This window comes from Lepus europaeus, chromosome 19 (genome assembly GCF_033115175.1).
Source record: "Lepus europaeus isolate LE1 chromosome 19, mLepTim1.pri, whole genome shotgun sequence".
In the NCBI taxonomy this organism is placed as follows: domain Eukaryota; kingdom Metazoa; phylum Chordata; class Mammalia; order Lagomorpha; family Leporidae; genus Lepus; species Lepus europaeus.
Genome location: NC_084845.1, coordinates 10,131,008 through 10,147,791, shown reverse-complemented (window position 1 = coordinate 10,147,791; position 16,784 = coordinate 10,131,008). Strand labels below are relative to the sequence as shown.

The window sequence follows — 16,784 nt, the reverse complement described above, 5'->3', positions numbered from 1 at the left end:
GCTTTGTTCTTTCTCAAGATTGTTTAAAAATGTTTTGAGCTCCCATTTAAAATGTATGCGCTGCTTGGTAAGCAAGAAAGAGCTGGGCCTTGGTAGGAGGCCGGCAGGAGCCGTGGAAGGCCCGGCCGGCGTGGGTGTCAGGAAGGGCCTGGGGCAGCGTGGGGAGCCAGCACTCGCCCAGTTCCCGTATGGGCTGGAGGCAGGACGGGGGCAGGAGAGGGAAGTAGCCGGAGATTGCCATGCGCCGGGCCCCTGGGGGATGGAGCCCTCTGACGCACGCCGACAGCCCTGCTCGGGCTCAGGGCTCAGGAAGCGTTGGTCCAGTGAGGGGTGCCGGGACCTGAGCCCCGCTAGGGGGAATGGGGCACCTGGGACAGGGCAGACCCACGGTGAGACCGGACCCAGAAGCTCTGTCCTCCCGGCTCCTTAGTCGTCTGAGACCTTGTCTCGGCTGACGCCGCGTAGGAGGTTGGTGTCTGTGAAGGTGAGGGGCCTCGGGCCGCCCCAGGGGTCCCGGGTGTGCACTCAGCGACACTGCAACCCTTGGCGTGAAGACGCGACAGGGAGCCAAGCTGAGCAGCAGTGAGGCTGGGACATCTGGATGGGCCAGGGCCTGGGGCGCTGCCTCCCCACCTCTGCTGTGGCTTTGGGCAGGTTGCTTTTCCGTGACTCAGTTTCCTCATCTGTAAAATGGGACCAACAGGGCCCGCTTTTGCTCCCTTTGTGAGCTCATTCATAAAAAGGGCTTAGCACGGCATTTGCTGTCGTATGTGTTGTCGTGGCTATCATTTGCTGTGGGGGGCTGTGGGAGCTTCAGAGAGGGCTTCCCGGTGGAGTGGACATGTAGGCCGAGGCCTTAGGAACTCCCCTTGCCAGCGGGAGGGGCGTCGGCGGGAAAGAGTGGTCCCAGAGGGATGAATGAGGCAGGGCTCTGTGGCTCTGCTGGGAGGGTGCTGGAAGTGACTTCGGGGCCTCGTTCCTTCCTTGGCCCCCGGCGCTGCTCGCTAGGAGGGCCGGCGTCCAGAGGCCCCAGTGTAGCTGCCAAGGCTGAGGGGCCGGCGTGGGCTTTTAGGGAAATCCAAAGATAGCTCAGCACCGGATGAGTCGCAGTCGGGCTTCCCCCGGAGCAGGGATGCAGGGTGAATCAGAGAGCCGGCGCTGCGGCGGGCGGCCCCGGCCACTCAGCCTGACTCAGCTCGGGCAGGGCCGGCCCGGGGCCGGGGCTCAGCGCCTGTGTCTGCACACTGGGGCCTCTGGTACCGGCCCCTTCCCTGTCCCTCCCAGACTGCTCGTGACCAGATGTGGGTGGGGGACTTCGGAAGCCCCCCGAAAAGTCTAACTAAACAGGAAGTTTCCCTTGGTGTGAAAGACTCAAGGCCCCCGTCACTTTTTCATCATACACGTTTCCAGGAACTTCTTGAAGGCCCCGTGTGTGGGAGGGTTGGGGCCCCGTCCTCCCTGGACGGGCGAGTTGTGCTCCAGTGAGGCTCGAGTCGGGGGCTCGGGGCAGGGGGCAGCGCAGAAGCAGGGTAGCCCTCACAGGGGCCGGCGCTGTGGCGCAGCGGGTTAACACCCTGGCCTGCAGCGCCAGCATCCCATACGGGCACCGGTTCAAGACCTGGCTGCTCCACTTCCAATCCAGCTCTCTGCTATGGCCTGGGAAAGCAGTGGAAGATGGGCCAAGTGCTTGGGCCCCTGCACCCGCGTGCGAGACCCGGAAGATGCCCCTGTCTCCTGGCTTTGGATCAGCACAGCTCTGGCTTTTGCGGCCATCTGGGGAGTGAACCAGCGGATGGAAGACCCCTCTCTCTCTCTCTCTCTCTCTCTCTCTCTCTGCCTCTCCCCTCTCTGGGTAACTGACTTTCAAATAAATAAATCTTTAAAGAAAAGAACATGGCCGTCACACGCTGAGTGCTTCTTTGTCGGTCCTTCCTCAGCCCCTGGCCCTCCCTGCTGCTCCTCGTCTTCGTCTTCACCGCGGTTCGAGGAGAGGTAGAATGCTCAGAGGGGGAGAGCCACTTGCGCAGGGTCACACAGCATGGGGACGGCAGAGCCAGCCTCGGACCACGAGCTCTGTGATGTCCCCTCGCTCTTGGCCCCAGACCCAGGCGGGTGGTTGTTGAGGACGGCCCAGCCAGAGCCAGGAGCGCGTTGCAGGGAGCAGGGAGGTGGGCGCTGCGTCCCGGACAGGGCAGGGGTCTTCCACTGGCTGCCTCGGCGCTTTGGAGGTGCGGAAAGCAGCAGTCACTTCCTCTGGCTTTGTTCAGGGTTTATTGCAGACCAGAAGCAGAGACTGGTGAGTTGCTCTCCCTCCTCCCCACCAGGTCGTCCCTGCAGCGTTGGAAAACGGGTGTCCTCCTTGCTGTCCCACCAGGGGGCGCCGCGTCCGGCCCCTCCCGGGCCTCAGACCCAGCTCCTTCGGTTCCACCACCCAGCCGAGGCCGAAGCTGCCCGGCAGCTCCACTTCTAACCGAAGCCGAGGTCCTGTCCAGTAGGAAGTTGGGTGGTGGTGGCCACGTTCCCACATGGGGCCTCGGGTGGGCCGAGGCGTGCCCCCTTCAGCCAGGGTCCACTCGGGCAGCCCACCCTGGGGCGGGGCCCCCTCGGGGTCTCGCGCTTTTCTCTCTGTGCCGGGGCAGGAGTGGCGGGAAGGACGTCCTGACCCCTGTCCTAGGGAAGTAGCCTGGATCTTCCTCCGTGGGTCCTGGGGAGACAGAGAGGCGGATGGACGGGCAGGCGGGGCCGCGGAGGGAGAGGCGGACAGAAGCCGGGGTAGGTGTTGGGGGGGGGGGGTGCGCACCAGGAGGCCAAGGTGCAGCCAAGCATTTGGACAGAGGCGTAGGATGGACAGAGCCAGGAACAGAAGGAGAGCAAGCCCAGAGAGGGAGAGGGCTGTGAGGGTCGGTGAGGGGAGAAGGAACTTCCGGCCCAGACCGCACGGGCCTTTCACCCAGACAGACAGAGCCAAGGAGCAAGGGTGGCCTCGTCTCCAGGGCGCCGGGCGCACACACCCTTCCTCCGTGCTGTCTGCCTGGCCCGTCCCAGCCCCTCACCCGCTACGTGGCCTCCTGGCTGGGTGCTGGCAACTGCTGTGGCCCCAGGGCGGCGCTGAGCAGCTCGGCGAGGGTGTCCAGCTTCCCGGCCAGCGCGTCGATCCTCTTCTCCAGAGCCTGGTGCGAGCTGCTGAGGCCCAGCTGCAGGTCACTCAGGATCATGTGCATCTGTGCGGGCAGAGGAGGGGCTCAGCGCGCCTGGGTCAGGCGGTGCAAGCCCCCGGGGTCGTCCCCCGGGGTAACCGTCCGCGTCTACCGACCACCTGCCAAATCCCAGCCGCTGGGCCCGGCGCTTTCCCCGGATGGTTTAAAATCCTACCAGCCAGGGGGTGGCAGTCCTGTTCCCACCTGATGGCTAAGGAAACTGAGGCACGGAGCAGCTCAGCGACGTGCCTAAGGTGGCACCTGGATGGGCCTGCATGCAGCAGGTGCTCACTAAATGCAGAGCCGCTCTGACGGCTCTCCCCAGCGGCTAGGTGACCTTCCCGCTTGGGCAGCTCTGGGCCACCACCTCCACAGAGCCAAGGTGACCCGCCGTGCAGCTTCGGGGCCTGCATCTGTGACCGTATTTACCATGGCACGGGCACCACGGGCCACTGTTTGAATTGTCGCGGGCTAATGAGAAAAAGCAAAGGCCGCCGGATGAAGGAAAGGCACTGTCGCCCGGCCAGCAGGGAGCGGCGGCTGATGGCGCTGACCTTAACCCGGGGGAATCAGCTGGTCCGAGCCAGAGGCAGGGGGCGCGGCAGTAGCGGAGGCCGAGCGACTACAGCGGTGTCCCCTGCCTCCGCGCCGGGGTCACAGATTTGAGTTTTATTGGTTTTGCCCTCTCTGTTTGAACTTGGTTTGTACATTTGCTTTGGTTTTATTGTATAAGAGTCGCAGTTGGAAAGAATTTTATATCCGTCCACACGTAAGTAACCAGACAATAAAGATAATTCGAAGCCAAACACTGGGCTTCTTTGTACAATCTCTTCTTTTAATTTAAAAGGGACCTACCTGTGCCTTGCGTAAGCGTGAAAAAGCTCTGGACTGCTTCATTCTCTCCCTCCTTCCCCCCTTCAGCCATTAGCACGGGCCACGTACCTCCGTGTGCCAGGCCCCAGCCGCGGTGCCCTATCAGGGCTAGATTTCCAGTGCCCCCAACTCCGCCCTGCTCCCCCACCTCTGACCGCAGGGCCCCAGTACCTTGGAGATGTCCACCATGGAGTTCACCTGTTCCCTGAGCTTCCGGTGTTTTAGCCGCACCTGGCGGAACCTGTGGGGGAAAGTCGCTTGATTTCCCCTGTAAGCCCCCAGCGGGGAGAGAGGGGAGCGGGTCGGGGCCGGGAGAGACCACCACAGACGCGGCGCAGAGGAGGGCAGTTCCCTAGGAGACCCCCAGGTGCCCCTAGACCATGTACAGACACCGCAGGCGGACATCTGGGCAGCGGGAAGCGAGGCATACCGAGCACCATGCTGGGGTCGGCAGGGGGACAGGGACGCACGGGCGGCTCTCACGTGTGGATGGCGGCCAGCAGCCTGCGCTGGTGCCGGCGGGTGGCCCCCGAGTCCTTCCTGCGCGTGTGCTTGTAGTACATCCAGGCCTCCTGCAGCACGCGAGCTGCTGACTCCTTCATCTGGGAGGGCGGGCGCAGCGTCAGCAGAGACCCCCCCCCCCCCGCCCTGCCGGCTCCTTCATCTGGGAGGGCGGGCGCAGCCTCAGCAGAGCCCCCCCTCCCCACCTCCGGCTCCTTCATCTGGGAGGGCGGGCGCAGCCTCAGCAGAGCCCCCCCTCCCCACCTCCGGCTCCTTCATCTGGGAGGGCGCGCGCAGCCTCAGCAGAGCCCCCCCTCCCCCCCTCCGGCTCCTTCATCTGGGAGGGCGGGCGCAGCCTCAGCAGAGCCCCCCCTCCCCACCTCCGGCTCCTTCATCTGGGAGGGCGGGCGCAGCGTCAGCAGAGAGCCCCCCCCCCACCTCCTGCTCCTTCATCTGGGAGGGCGGGCGCAGCGTCAGCAGAGCCCCCCCACCTCCTGCTCCTTCATCTGGGAGGGCGGGCGCAGCGTCAGCAGAGCCCCCCCCCCACCTCCGGCTCCTTCATCTGGGAGGGCGGGCGCAGCCTCAGCAGAGCCCCCCCCCACCTCTGGCTCCTTCATCTGGGAGGGCGGGCGCAGCGTCAGCAGAGCCCCCCCCCCCCAACTCCATCTGGGAGGGCGGGCGCAGCCTCAGCAGAGCCCCCCCACCTCCGGCTCCTTCATCTGGGAGGGCGGGCGCAGCCTCAGCAGAGCCCCCCCCCCCACCTCCGGCTCCTTCATCTGGGAGGGCGGGCGCAGCCTCAGCAGAGCCCCCCCCCACCTCCGGCTCCTTCATCTGGGAGGGCGGGCGCAGCCTCAGCAGAGCCCCCCCCCCACCTCCGGCTCCTTCATCTGGGAGGGCGGGCGCAGCGTCAGCAGAGCCCCCCCCCACCTCCGGCTCCTTCATCTGGGAGGGCGCGCGCAGCGTCAGCAGAGCCCCCCCCACCTCCGGCTCCTTCATCTGGGAGGGCGGGTGCAGCGTCAGCATAGCCCCCCCACCTCCTGCTCCTTCATCTGGGAGGGCGGGCGCAGCCTCAGCAGAGCCCCCCCACCTCCGGCTCCTTCATCTGGGAGGGCGGGTGCAGCGTCAGCAGAGCCCCCCCACCTCCGGCTCCTTCATCTGGGAGGGCGGGCGCAGCCTCAGCAGAGCCCCCCCCCACCTCCGGCTCCTTCATCTGGGAGGGCGGGCGCAGCGTCAGCAGAGCCCCCCCCACCTCTGGCTCCTTCATCTGGGAGGGCGGGCGCAGCCTCAGCAGAGCCCCCCCCACCTCCTGCTCCTTCATCTGGGAGGGCGGGCGCAGCCTCAGCAGAGCCCCCCCCACCTCCTGCTCCTTCATCTGGGAGGGCGGGCGCAGCCTCAGCAGAGCCCCCCCCCACCTCCGGCTCCTTCATCTGGGAGGGCGGGCGCAGCGTCAGCAGAGCCCCCCCCACCTCCTGCTCCTTCATCTGGGAGGGCGGGCGCAGCCTCAGCAGAGCCCCCCCCACCTCCTGCTCCTTCATCTGGGAGGGCGGGCGCAGCCTCAGCAGAGCCCCCCCCACCTCTGGCTCCTTCATCTGGGAGGGCGGGCGCAGCCTCAGCAGAGCCCCCCCCACCTCCGGCTCCTTCATCTGGGAGGGCGGGCGCAGCCTCAGCAGAGCCCCCCCACCTCCGGCTCCTTCATCTGGGAGGGCGGGCGCAGCGTCAGCAGAGCCCCCCCACCTCTGGCTCCTTCATCTGGGAGGGCGGGCGCAGCGTCAGCAGAGCCCCCCCCCCACCTCTGGCTCCTTCATCTGGGAGGGCGGGCGCAGCCTCAGCAGAGCCCCCCCCACCTCCTGCTCCTTCATCTGGGAGGGCGGGCGCAGCGTCAGCATAGCCCCCCCACCTCCTGCTCCTTCATCTGGGAGGGCGGGCGCAGCCTCAGCAGAGCCCCCCCCACCTCCGGCTCCTTCATCTGGGAGGGCGGGCGCAGCCTCAGCAGAGCCCCCCCCACCTCTGGCTCCTTCATCTGGGAGGGCGGGCGCAGCCTCAGCAGAGCCCCCCCCCCACCTCTGGTTCCTTCATCTGGGAGGGCGCGCGCAGCGTCAGCAGAGCCCCCCCCCACCTCCGGCTCCTTCATCTGGGAGGGCGCGCGCAGCGTCAGCAGAGCCCCCCCCCACCTCTGGTTCCTTCATCTGGGAGGGCGCGCGCAGCGTCAGCAGAGCCCCCCCCCCCACCTCTGGCTCCTTCATCTGGGAGGGTGCGCGCAGCGTCAGCAGAGCCCCCCCACCTCCGGCTCCTTCATCTGGGAGGGCGGGCGCAGCGTCAGCAGAGCCCCCCCACCTCCTGCTCCTTCATCTGGGAGGGCGCGCGCAGCGTCAGCAGAGCCCCCCCACCTCCGGCTCCTTCATCTGGGAGGGCAGCACAGCCTCAGCAGAGCCCCCCCCACCTCCGGCTCCTTCATCTGGGAGGGCGGGCACAGCCTCAGCAGAGCCCCCCCCACCTCCGGCTCCTTCATCTGGGAGGGCGGGTGCAGCCTCAGCAGAGCCCCCCCACCTCCTGCTCCTTCATCTGGGAGGGCGGGTGCAGCCTCAGCAGAGCCCCCCCACCTCCTGCTCCTTCATCTGGGAGGGCGGGCGCAGCGTCAGCAGAGCCCCCCCACCTCCTGCTCCTTCATCTGGGAGGGCGGGTGCAGCCTCAGCAGAGCCCCCCCCCACCTCTGGCTCCTTCATCTGGGAGGGTGCGCGCAGCGTCAGCAGAGCCCCCCCACCTCCGGCTCCTTCATCTGGGAGGGCGGGCGCAGCGTCAGCAGAGCCCCCCCCCCCCCACCTCCTGCTCCTTCATCTGGGAGGGCGGGCGCAGCCTCAGCAGAGCCCCCCCCCACCTCCGGCTCCTTCATCTGGGAGGGCGCGCGCAGCGTCAGCAGAGCCCCCCCCACCTCCGGCTCCTTCATCTGGGAGGGCGCGCGCAGCGTCAGCAGAGCCCCCCCCCACCTCCGGCTCCTTCATCTGGGAGGGCGCGCGCAGCGTCAGCAGAGCCCCCCCCACCTCCTGCTCCTTCATCTGGGAGGGCGCGCGCAGCGTCAGCAGAGCCCCCCCACCTCCTGCTCCTTCATCTGGGAGGGCGGGCGCAGCGTCAGCAGAGCCCCCCCCCCACCTCCGGCTCCTTCATCTGGGAGGGCGGGCGCAGCGTCAGCAGAGCCCCCCCACCTCCTGCTCCTTCATCTGGGAGGCGGGTGCAGCCTCAGCAGAGCCCCCCCACCTCCTGCTCCTTCATCTGGGAGGCGGGTGCAGCCTCAGCAGAGCCCCCCCCACCTCCTGCTCCTTTATCTGGGAGGGAGCGCGCAGCGTCAGCAGAGCACCCCCCACCTCCGGCTCCTTCATCTGGGAGGGAGCGCGCAGCGTCAGCAGAGCACCCCCCACCTCCTGCTCCTTTATCTGGGAGGGCGGGCGCAGCCTCAGCAGAGCACACCACCACCCCCCCCCCCCCCGCCGGCTCCTGCTCCCGCGGGAGGCCCAGCCAACCTCACCTCCTTGGCGTACTGGATGTCCATCATGAAGTTGTGCACGTGTTTCTCGGCCTTGTTGAACTCCAGCTTCCGGGCCACCACGGCCACCAGCAGCGCTGTGCAGCACACCCCCTGTGGGGGCACAGCGGGCTCTCGGTGCCAGCCCTGACCCCCGCCAGACGGCCCCAGGGGAGGAGACCCAGGCTCCCAGGGCTCAGCCGGGATCTGAAGTCGCAGACATCCGATCCCAAGCCTACGGGGCGGCCTCTAGTTAGGGTCTGATGGGTTAGACAGGGGGCGGCTGGTTCTGGGTGGGGGACAGATCTTCAGCCCCTGCGGGGACCCCTCACTCTCCACACCCTGACTCTGGCTCTGCCCTCCCCCTGACCCTTGACCCCACAAGATCCACCTTGTTCTGACCTGCCCCCCTCGCTCCAGCCTCCCACCATCCTGGACCTAGCCTGGCCGCTGCCACCGCACCTGCCCCAGTGCCCTTCCTCCTCCCAGGGCTCCTCCAGGCAGGATGAAGCCCCTGAGGGTGTCTCCCTGTGAGTCCCCTGTCCGTCACTCAGGGCGATGGACACGGCCCAACACTGCCCCGAGCCCAGCCCTGAGCAAGCTGGTGAGAACCTGTCAGTGTCTCAACTTCTCATTAGAAATGGGCACACTGCTACCCCGTGGATCCCATAAGTTAACGCCCAGAAAGCATTAGGAGCAGGGCATGGCACAGAATATGCGAGGTGAAAGTGAGCCGCCATCGCCCCCTGGGGCCGTGGGACCCGCTGGCCAGGACTGGGCTGGGGCTCTGGCTCTGCAGCTCCCGGGCAGCCCCGAGGGTCCGTGACCCTTTGGGAGTTTTCTCTTCCACGCCTGTCGGGGTGGTGCCACATCTCCCCGCCACCCTATGCATCACTTGGGGGTGCAGAGCCGAGGGGTTCAACCTGTCCTTCCTGGGACAGCATCAGGGGTGCGAGCTGATGGCTTGGGTCCTAGTGAGGAGGTGAAAGCCAAGACACTGGGTGCTGGGCCTGGGGGTGGGGCTTAGGTGGGAGGAACTGGGTGCCTGGGGCCGTGGAGGGCGGGGGGGGGGGGGTGAGGTCTGGATCCAGCATGGAGCTTGGGTCTGGGTGGAAGAGCCCCCGCCTCATCCCCGAGGTGACGGGCCGGGCTGGGGGCGGCTGGAAGCCCCCTGACCGGTTACAATAACTGCGCCCCCACTGTGGGCTAGGGTCTAGATTCCTGGGGTTCTGGAAGAAAGCAGGGCCCGCAGCCAACAGCCGGCGTTCTGGGTTTGAGAGAGGCAGGGCGTAGGGGCAGGACTCCTAGGGCTGAAACGAAGAGGGGCTGAGCACAGGGTCCTGCACAGGGGTGAGACTGGGGGTCCCTGCGAGCCTCCGGCGGCTGCAGGGCTGCACTCACCATGACTCCGGTGCACAGACACACGATCTTGCCCCACATGGTGCCCGGCACCACGTCCCCGTAGCCGATGGTCAGGAACGTGATGGGGATGAGCCACAGCGTGTCTGAGAGGTGCCCTGTGGCGTTCACAGCCTGCCTACGGGGAGCGGGGGTTAGTGCCCCGAGCCCACCCTGGGAGCCTGCTCCCCTCCTGCTCCACGCCCACGGTCCTGAGAAGCCAGGGAGCTTGGCTGTGTGATCTGGCCAGCGTGCTCAGCCGCTCTGGGCTGCAGGACACGGTCCTGGGTCTGGCCCATTCCCAGGTCGTGTGGATTCAGCCAGGCCACCAGGGCTGCCACTCACAGAGGGTTGAGAGGGGGCCGGAGCCCAGGCTGGGGCTCCTTTGTCAGGCCCTGGTGCACAGCGGCATGTACCCAAGGGAGCAGGTGCCCTTTGCTAACGCCCACGAAGCTGGTGCCGTCTGGAAGTGGCCCCATTGGGACCGGCAAGGTGGGGTCAGTGCTGTGGCTCCTGCGATGCCAGCATCCCATGTGAGCGCCGGTTTGAGTTCCGGCTGCTCCGCCTCTGACCCAGCTCCCTGCTAATGGCCTGGGAAAGCAGGGGAAGATGGCCCAAGTGCTGGGGCCCCTGCCACCCACGTGGGAGACTCAGAGGAAGCTCCTGGCTCCCAGCTTCAGGCCTGGCCCAGCCCCAGCCATGGTGGCCATTTGGGGAGGGAACTGGCAGGTGGGGACGGCGTCACCATTGCAGACAAGCCCAGCCCCCTGCATGCGCAGGTGCGCTCAAACCTCCGGAAGCCTGCCCTGGGATGCCCTCGCCATTCTCCCATTTTGTAGCCGTGAACCACGAGGTGGGGGAGTCACTCACTCTGATCCTGACTTCCTGACCGCAGCCTAAGATCCCGGGAGGGGAAGGTTAAGATCTGGGAAGGGGAGAACGGTCAGGGAGCCTACACCTGCAGAGTCCGCCGTGGGCGTCTGGCCTAGCAGTTAGGGTGCCTGGGTTCGAGTCCCGGCTCTGCTTCCTGCCAACGTGGACCCTGGGAGGCGGTGGTAACGGCTCTGGAGGAGTGAATTCTCCACTCCCAGCTTCAGCCTAACCTGGCCTGGGCTGTCGTGGGCGTCCGGGCGGTGAAGCAGCCGATGGGGGTGCCCGCTCGCTCTCTGCCTCTCCATTTATTTTTAAAGATTATTTAGTGAAGGAGTACAGAGAAGGAGAGAGAGGGAGCTCTTCCATCTGCTGGCTCACTCCCCAGATGTCCACAACAACCAGGAGCCAGGAGCTCCATCCGGGTCTCCCACATGGTGCAGGGGCCCAAGCACTTGGGCCATCTTCCACTGCCTTCCCTGGTGCATTAGCACGGAGCCGGGTTGGAAGTGGAGCAGCCGGGACACAGCCTGGTGCCCGAATGAGATGCTGGCGTTGCAGCCACGGCTTAACCCTCTGTGCCACAGGCCAACCCCTTGATTTATTATTATTTTTTTAAGTGGAGGAATCTGACAGCCATTGTACAAATGAGAAAACTGAGACCAGGCCAAAGTTTCTCCATTTCTGCCTCCGCTTAAGAACCTGCACCTGATGGTTGAACCAGAGGTTCCCAAACTCTGTGGACGTCACAACCCCCCCGCCCCCCGCCATGAGCTTTGGGTGCAGTAGGTCTGGATGGGGCCTGAGAATCTGCATTCGTAACGAGTTCCCTGCCCTGAGCCCGGTCTCACTGAGACTCCCAGTTCCCGGAGCTGCTCCAGGTCAGCGCTTCCCAGGGACACACAAGCATTTCCACTTTGGGAAAGGCGCCCCTGTCCTCCGCGCAGGTACAACCCTTGGAGGCGGGACAGGCACCAGTCCGGGGCCCAAGGCAAGGGTGGGCTGAAGGTGCGGTGGAGGAGTGGCTGGGCCCGCTCTCAGGAAGAGGGGAAGGGTGAGCGCTTTCTGCACCGCGTGGCCCCCGGGGGCCCACGACCTGCGCCCCCGCTCCACGTGCGCCAGGTGCCCCGCCGGCCCACTCACCTCTCAGCCACGGACAGAACCCAGGCGGTGGTGAGCCAGAGGCCAAGCGTGAGGCCCAGCAGCAGGCGGCCCGGGTGCGTGTTCATGTACAGCTTGGCCACGAACCAGTGGCGGAAGCGGACCTGGTTGAGAGCGCCGATGCTGCGGTAGGACGCGTTGAGCAGCACGCCGCTGCGCAGGAGCACGGCGCGGGGCACCAGGTACAGGCGCAGCAGCATCGCCAGCGACAGCAGCGCCTCTCCCTGGTCCAGGAAGCCCGGCCAGGCCGGCGTCGCGGAGCCCTGCGCGCACGGCGGGCCCCGCACGGGGGCCGGGTGCAGCCCGCACACCGCCAGCTCCAGCAGGATCTGCGCCGCCTGCCGCCCGGTGAGCGCCACGCGCCAGTCGCGGAGCGCGTTGTCCGTCATGAACAGCTGCGGGGAGAGGGCCCAGCGGGCGGGAGTCGGCCACCCGTGTGCGCCCCGAGATAAGGCGCGCGCCCGCCCAGCCCCTGAGCGAGGGAGATAGCGCGGCGGGACCCAGGGGGACAGCTCTTCGCTCTCCTTGCCTGCCCAGTTTCAAGCTCCTTTCTAGAACTCCCTGTCCATGCACACTGATTGAGCGCCTGCTGTGTGCAGGCCATCGTCCTACGTGCACGCCGAACTCCCTGGGGGTTGCACGCACAACCCTCTCTCTCCCTGTGTTCCGGGGACACTCACGGCGACAAAGCTCGCACTTACAGGGCACTTCGGAAGGGCCAGGCACTGCTCTATCCCCTTGACGTATTGTGACAGGATGGGCACACACAGCACGGTGACACTGATAGTCTCACAATTGGCCCATTTTATAAAGAGAGAGACTGAAGCCTTGGTCCCTGGCCGGGCACACGGGGCCGGGAGCCCAGCCACTTCTCTGCAGGTGCATGGTAACAGCTACGTGTGCTTTGTCCCCAGTGCCACTTACACGTGGGACTACACTGGGTGTTGCCCCATTTTAGAAGCAAAGGGGGGGCAAGGAGGGGAGGGAATGGGGCAACAGGACCTGCAGAGATGGGGATGGGGTGAGGGGGTCCCAGGATGGGTCCTGGGACCGTGTGAGAGGATACAGAGATCTGCGGGGGCGGGGAGGGCGGGGCGCCCCCACGAGCCTCTGCCTGTGCCTGGGTGGGGGTCTGTGTCACTGAGGGGAGCTTCCTTCCTGGGACAGGAGGAGGAGGAAGGCGGGCCTTGGTGGGGTTGGGGAGCCGGGTTCAGGGTGGGGGCTGCCCTACCTGGACCTCTTTGGCGTGAAAGGCCACGATGAGGCACAGGAGCAGGAAGGTGGACCCGCTGATCATGCACTTCACCAGGAAGAGGTAGAGGGCCCACTGGGGGGGAGGCGAGAAGACCGGTCAGGCTCCTCTGCCTGCCCCTAAAACCACCGCCCCTTCCCAACTCCCCATCTCCTGGCCCCCCAGACCAGTGCTCCCCGCAGTGTCTCATTCTGGGGGAGTCTCCGAGCCATCTGGGGTCCCCAGGAAGAGTGCGCTCCTCCTTCCCAGCAAGACAACCCTGCCGCCCAGGTACAGGTGTCCACCCTCAGCTCTTCCCCTCTGGACTGAACCTCTGAAGGGAGACCTTGAAACTCCCATTGATGGGAGACCTTGAAACTCCCATGCCTCCTTGGTCACCTGCCTCCTTCCCCCATCAGATGACTTCCCAGTTGTGTGTGTGTGTGTGTGTGTGTGTCTAGAAAAATACATCTGGCCTTCAGGGAGTGCCTCCCCCACTTCCCTTCCAGCCAGCTGGTTCTGCCCTGGAATTCCGAAAGAGCCCAGACGCTGCCATTCAATCAAGGACTGAACAAGACGCTTCCCTGCTTCCAGGCAGGGGGCTGAGTCCGGGACCCTCAGCCCAGCCCTGAGAAGACCCCGTCCCGGCCTGCCCCCTGCATCTCCTCCCCCACCTCTGCTCACTCTCCTGGCTCTGAGCCCAGGGCAGATCCGGCCGGAAGCACCCGGCCTCCAGAAACCAGAGTTGTTTTTTGCCTTCTCTTTGTGTAGTGAGACTTCGGAAGAATCTAGAATTCTGGAGGGAAGCATTTAGAGGGGCCTGGGGTTTCCGGATCGCCTCCAAGGGGTTGGTCCCTGCTCTGGGGGGTGCTCTGAGGACGAGGGGGCTGCTGGGGCTCCCACCTCCAGCTGTGCACCTGTTCCTCCTTAGGGCTGTCAGCTCTGCCTGCTGGCCCCGCCTCCGAGCAGGGGAAGAGGGCCAGTTTCCTGCCCTGAGGGGCCTCCCATCCCCTCCCCTGAACAATGGCACTCTTGTCCCCTGCCCTTCTTCGTGGCTCCCTGGTTCGCTGTCTCTTTCCTGGGTCGGCCCCACCCCCACCCCACTGGACACGTGCCCCTCCTCTACTGCACTGCTCTCTGCTCCTCCAGGCCCTGGGCCCATCCACATCTGGACCCCCACTCCGGCTCTGAGTCTCCCTGTCCCTGGGGAGGGCTGCTCCTGTCCCCATTTGTGCTTTCGGGGTCTTTGTTCCCACTGGACTGTCCTGCCTCTCTGTGTGTCTCTCACTGCTGACTTCTCAGTAGCTCTCTGTAGCCCACGGTCCTGACCGCATTGTGCTCTCTGTTCTTGGTCTCTCTCCCTCCCTCTCCACCCCAGCCCCCACCCATATCTCTGTCATGTTCCTCTGGTTTTGCACCTGCCTCTGCCCCAGCCCCTCCCTCGGGAGCAGGTGTCTGGGTTCTTGCAAAGTGGGGTTCATCGGATTGAGCTGGAAGTGGGCGGGGACATGGCTGTTACCAAGGCAGTCATCCAAAGGGGGCATTTCGATAGTCACCCCCAGGTTACAGGGCTCAGAGCCGCAGCTTCTCCAGGGTCCCCCTGATGGTGGCCGGGTAGGTGTTGGAGAGAAGGAGGAAAGGAGAGGTGGGTGTGGGGAGGGGAGGGGGAGGAGAGACCCCCTTCTCCTCCCATCTCCCAGGGCCAACGGCATCCCCCCCTCCCACCCCTGCTGGGCGGGGTGCTGAAGCGTGGGAGCGGCGGGTAGGGCCCGGCCACGCTTCCTGTTGGCTCGGGCTCCTGCGGCCCCACCCCCTCAGCGCTGCTGCCCTCGCTTCGGCCAGAGGAAGCTGGCCTGCCCTGACCCTCCATGTGGCTCCTGGTCACTTTGGAGCTGCCCACTTCTCCACCCCCAAGGCCAAGTCCCAGCTGTAGTTCCTCAAGACCTGGTCTCCCAGACTGTGTGCGCCCCCAGCCATGAGCCCGGTTCTGCAACCCTTGCCCCAGACAGGTCTCCAACCCTCTCCTTTCCTGTTGAGCAATTCCGCACCCCCCACCCCCCGCCCCCCAGCCGCTAACTGACCCTTATCCTCCACCTGCCCCCGTGCCGGCCAGAGCAGGGCTGGAACGTGCCCGCGGCTGCCGAGACCTGTCCTGGCCCCACCCGGCCCTCCTCCAACTCCCCACTATCCTCAAAGTGAGCCCCTCTTCCCCCAGAGACCTTCTGACCCCTCGTCCTGCAGACCCCGGAGTGCAGGCCCCCAGCCCCTCCCTGCGCCCCCCAGGAGTCGGGGAGACCGCGAAGCTGCCTCTGCATCCTCTCCCAGGCTAAAGAGCAGGTGGATGGGGGGGGGGGGGCTGAGCTTCTGAGTGACAGCAGTGGGAGGGGGGTCAGAGCGGGGGGGAGGGGGTCTTCCGCTTCCCACCCCCACATCCCAGCCACTTTGTTTTGGGCCTGGCCCTGTGCAGCTGAGGCACCGGGTAAACGCTGGAGGTTAGATAAGGACCCAGGGGTCCCCGCCCACTGGAATAACTCCGGCTTTCTCTCCGCCCTCCCGCGCCAAACCTGGGGCTACTGGATCAACCTTGCCCTGCCTGCGGGGCCCCTGGCCCTCTGGCCGCCACGGACAGAGACGCTGGGGTCCCACGGCCCTTCCTCCTGCAGACGGGACCCCCAGCGCCCCCGCCCTCAGAGGCAGGACCCCCAGCCCCTCCTCCCCGAGATCCCCCCCAGCCGCAGGCCCTCCCCCGGCCTCCCACGCCCCAGCCCACAGGCTTCACTCACCGGGCAGCCCCCAAACCACAGCATCTCGGCGTGCAGCACCATGAGCCCGATGCCAATTCCCGCCAGCGCCAGCGCCCAGCCCGCCAGCCACTTCTCCTGCTCCAGCAGGCGCTTTCGCCGCCGCAGGGCCCCCAGGCCAGGCACCAGCTCCCCGCCCATGGCCCCCGGGGTCTTGGGGCTCAGCCAGCTTCCTGCCCAGGGTCCCCTACCCCGCAGCACGCAAAGGGCAGCCACTGTGGCATGCAGGTCGCCAGCCCCTGGGCTCCGCCGGCTCTGGGGCTGTGCTCGGAGGCTCGGCACAGCTCTGTGCCCTCTGGGGAGTGGTAACGGCTGGGCAGGGCGGGGAGGGCGGGGAGGCCCCTGGGTAAGGGGAGGCTCCCAGCCCCCCCCTTCCCGCACTAAGGAGGGGCTGGGGTGTGTCTTGGGGCAAAGCAGGGAAGAGACGTCCATCCACGTGGGCAGAGACACACAGTGACACAATGGGCTCTGTCACCTGCAGCCGTTGGTGCCTATGATTGGCGCCCTACGCCCACCACACCCGGACGCCTCCCCCCACCCTGCCCTGACACCGCACGGCCGGAGCCGGAACCGACACTCTGGGGCACACAACACCACCTGCCCAGGGTGACTCACACCCAGACAGCACACCAGCTACCCAAACGGTGCCCACAAAGGTCACAGCCGCACAACTTTCTCTAACACTAAGAACCAGATACCCCACGTCGGCTGAGGTGCGCCTGTGGCCACACAGCCCCTGTGCCCAGTGCTACACAGGCACACACTGTGCATGGAGACAGATCACCCACCCCTCGCGCACAGCACACGTGACACGCCTGTGGATCGACACCTGGAACCTCGAGCCACACAACACGTGCACCCGCGGCAGCCCCCACTCTCCCAGCACATGCAGGAACACAAGAACACACGTCCCTCCAACACGAGTCACAACACACCCCCATTCACCCAGACACCCACAGTCAGCTCCCCTGGTCAGTCAGTGGCCGTGTGCAGAGACAACACACAGAGACACCCGGGCAGCGCCCATCCAAAGCCAGAGTCCGGGTACCTTTCGACCATGCAGGATGATGTCCCAAGGGATGGGGGATGAGCTTAGACAGACAGGGACCCCTGGCTTGATGTGATATGAGCCATCATGTCCGACCCACAAGCCCTGCCCGATCCTCACCTGAGACCCCCACCCAGGCCGCCCCGCACTCCCTGCCATGGTGCACGGCCTCAGAGATGCGTGGTGA

General features: G+C 66.1%; 1 protein-coding gene across 1 annotated transcript; it reads right to left on the bottom strand.

The window, feature by feature from the left end:
- Nucleotides 1-2,259: 2,259 nt before the first annotated feature.
- Nucleotides 2,260-15,816, bottom strand: KCNN4 (potassium calcium-activated channel subfamily N member 4). The gene is made up of 9 exons (XM_062176844.1): nucleotides 15,532-15,816; nucleotides 12,749-12,844; nucleotides 11,500-11,912; nucleotides 9,490-9,625; nucleotides 8,092-8,202; nucleotides 4,554-4,672; nucleotides 4,242-4,311; nucleotides 3,054-3,221; nucleotides 2,260-2,704 (listed from the first exon to the last, which is right to left on the bottom strand). The coding sequence occupies exons 1-8, from the start codon at nucleotides 15,688-15,690 to the stop codon at nucleotides 3,057-3,059; spliced, it is 1,269 nt and encodes a 422-aa protein (XP_062032828.1). The 5' UTR covers nucleotides 15,691-15,816; the 3' UTR covers nucleotides 2,260-2,704; nucleotides 3,054-3,056.
- Nucleotides 15,817-16,784: the final 968 nt, after the last annotated feature.

Excerpts from the sequence above, each read along its gene's own strand:
- KCNN4 (XM_062176844.1), bottom strand. The coding sequence starts at position 15,690 with ATGGGCGGGGAGCTGGTGCCTGGCCTGGGGGCCCTGCGGCGGCGAAAG. Across the intron at positions 9,626-11,499 it reads GTTCTGTCCGTGGCTGAGAG|GCAGGCTGTGAACGCCACAG; the intron begins GTGAGTGGGCCG and ends CGCTCCCCGTAG. Across the intron at positions 4,312-4,553 it reads CTGCTGGCCGCCATCCACAC|GTTCCGCCAGGTGCGGCTAA; the intron begins GTGAGAGCCGCC and ends TTTCCCCCACAG.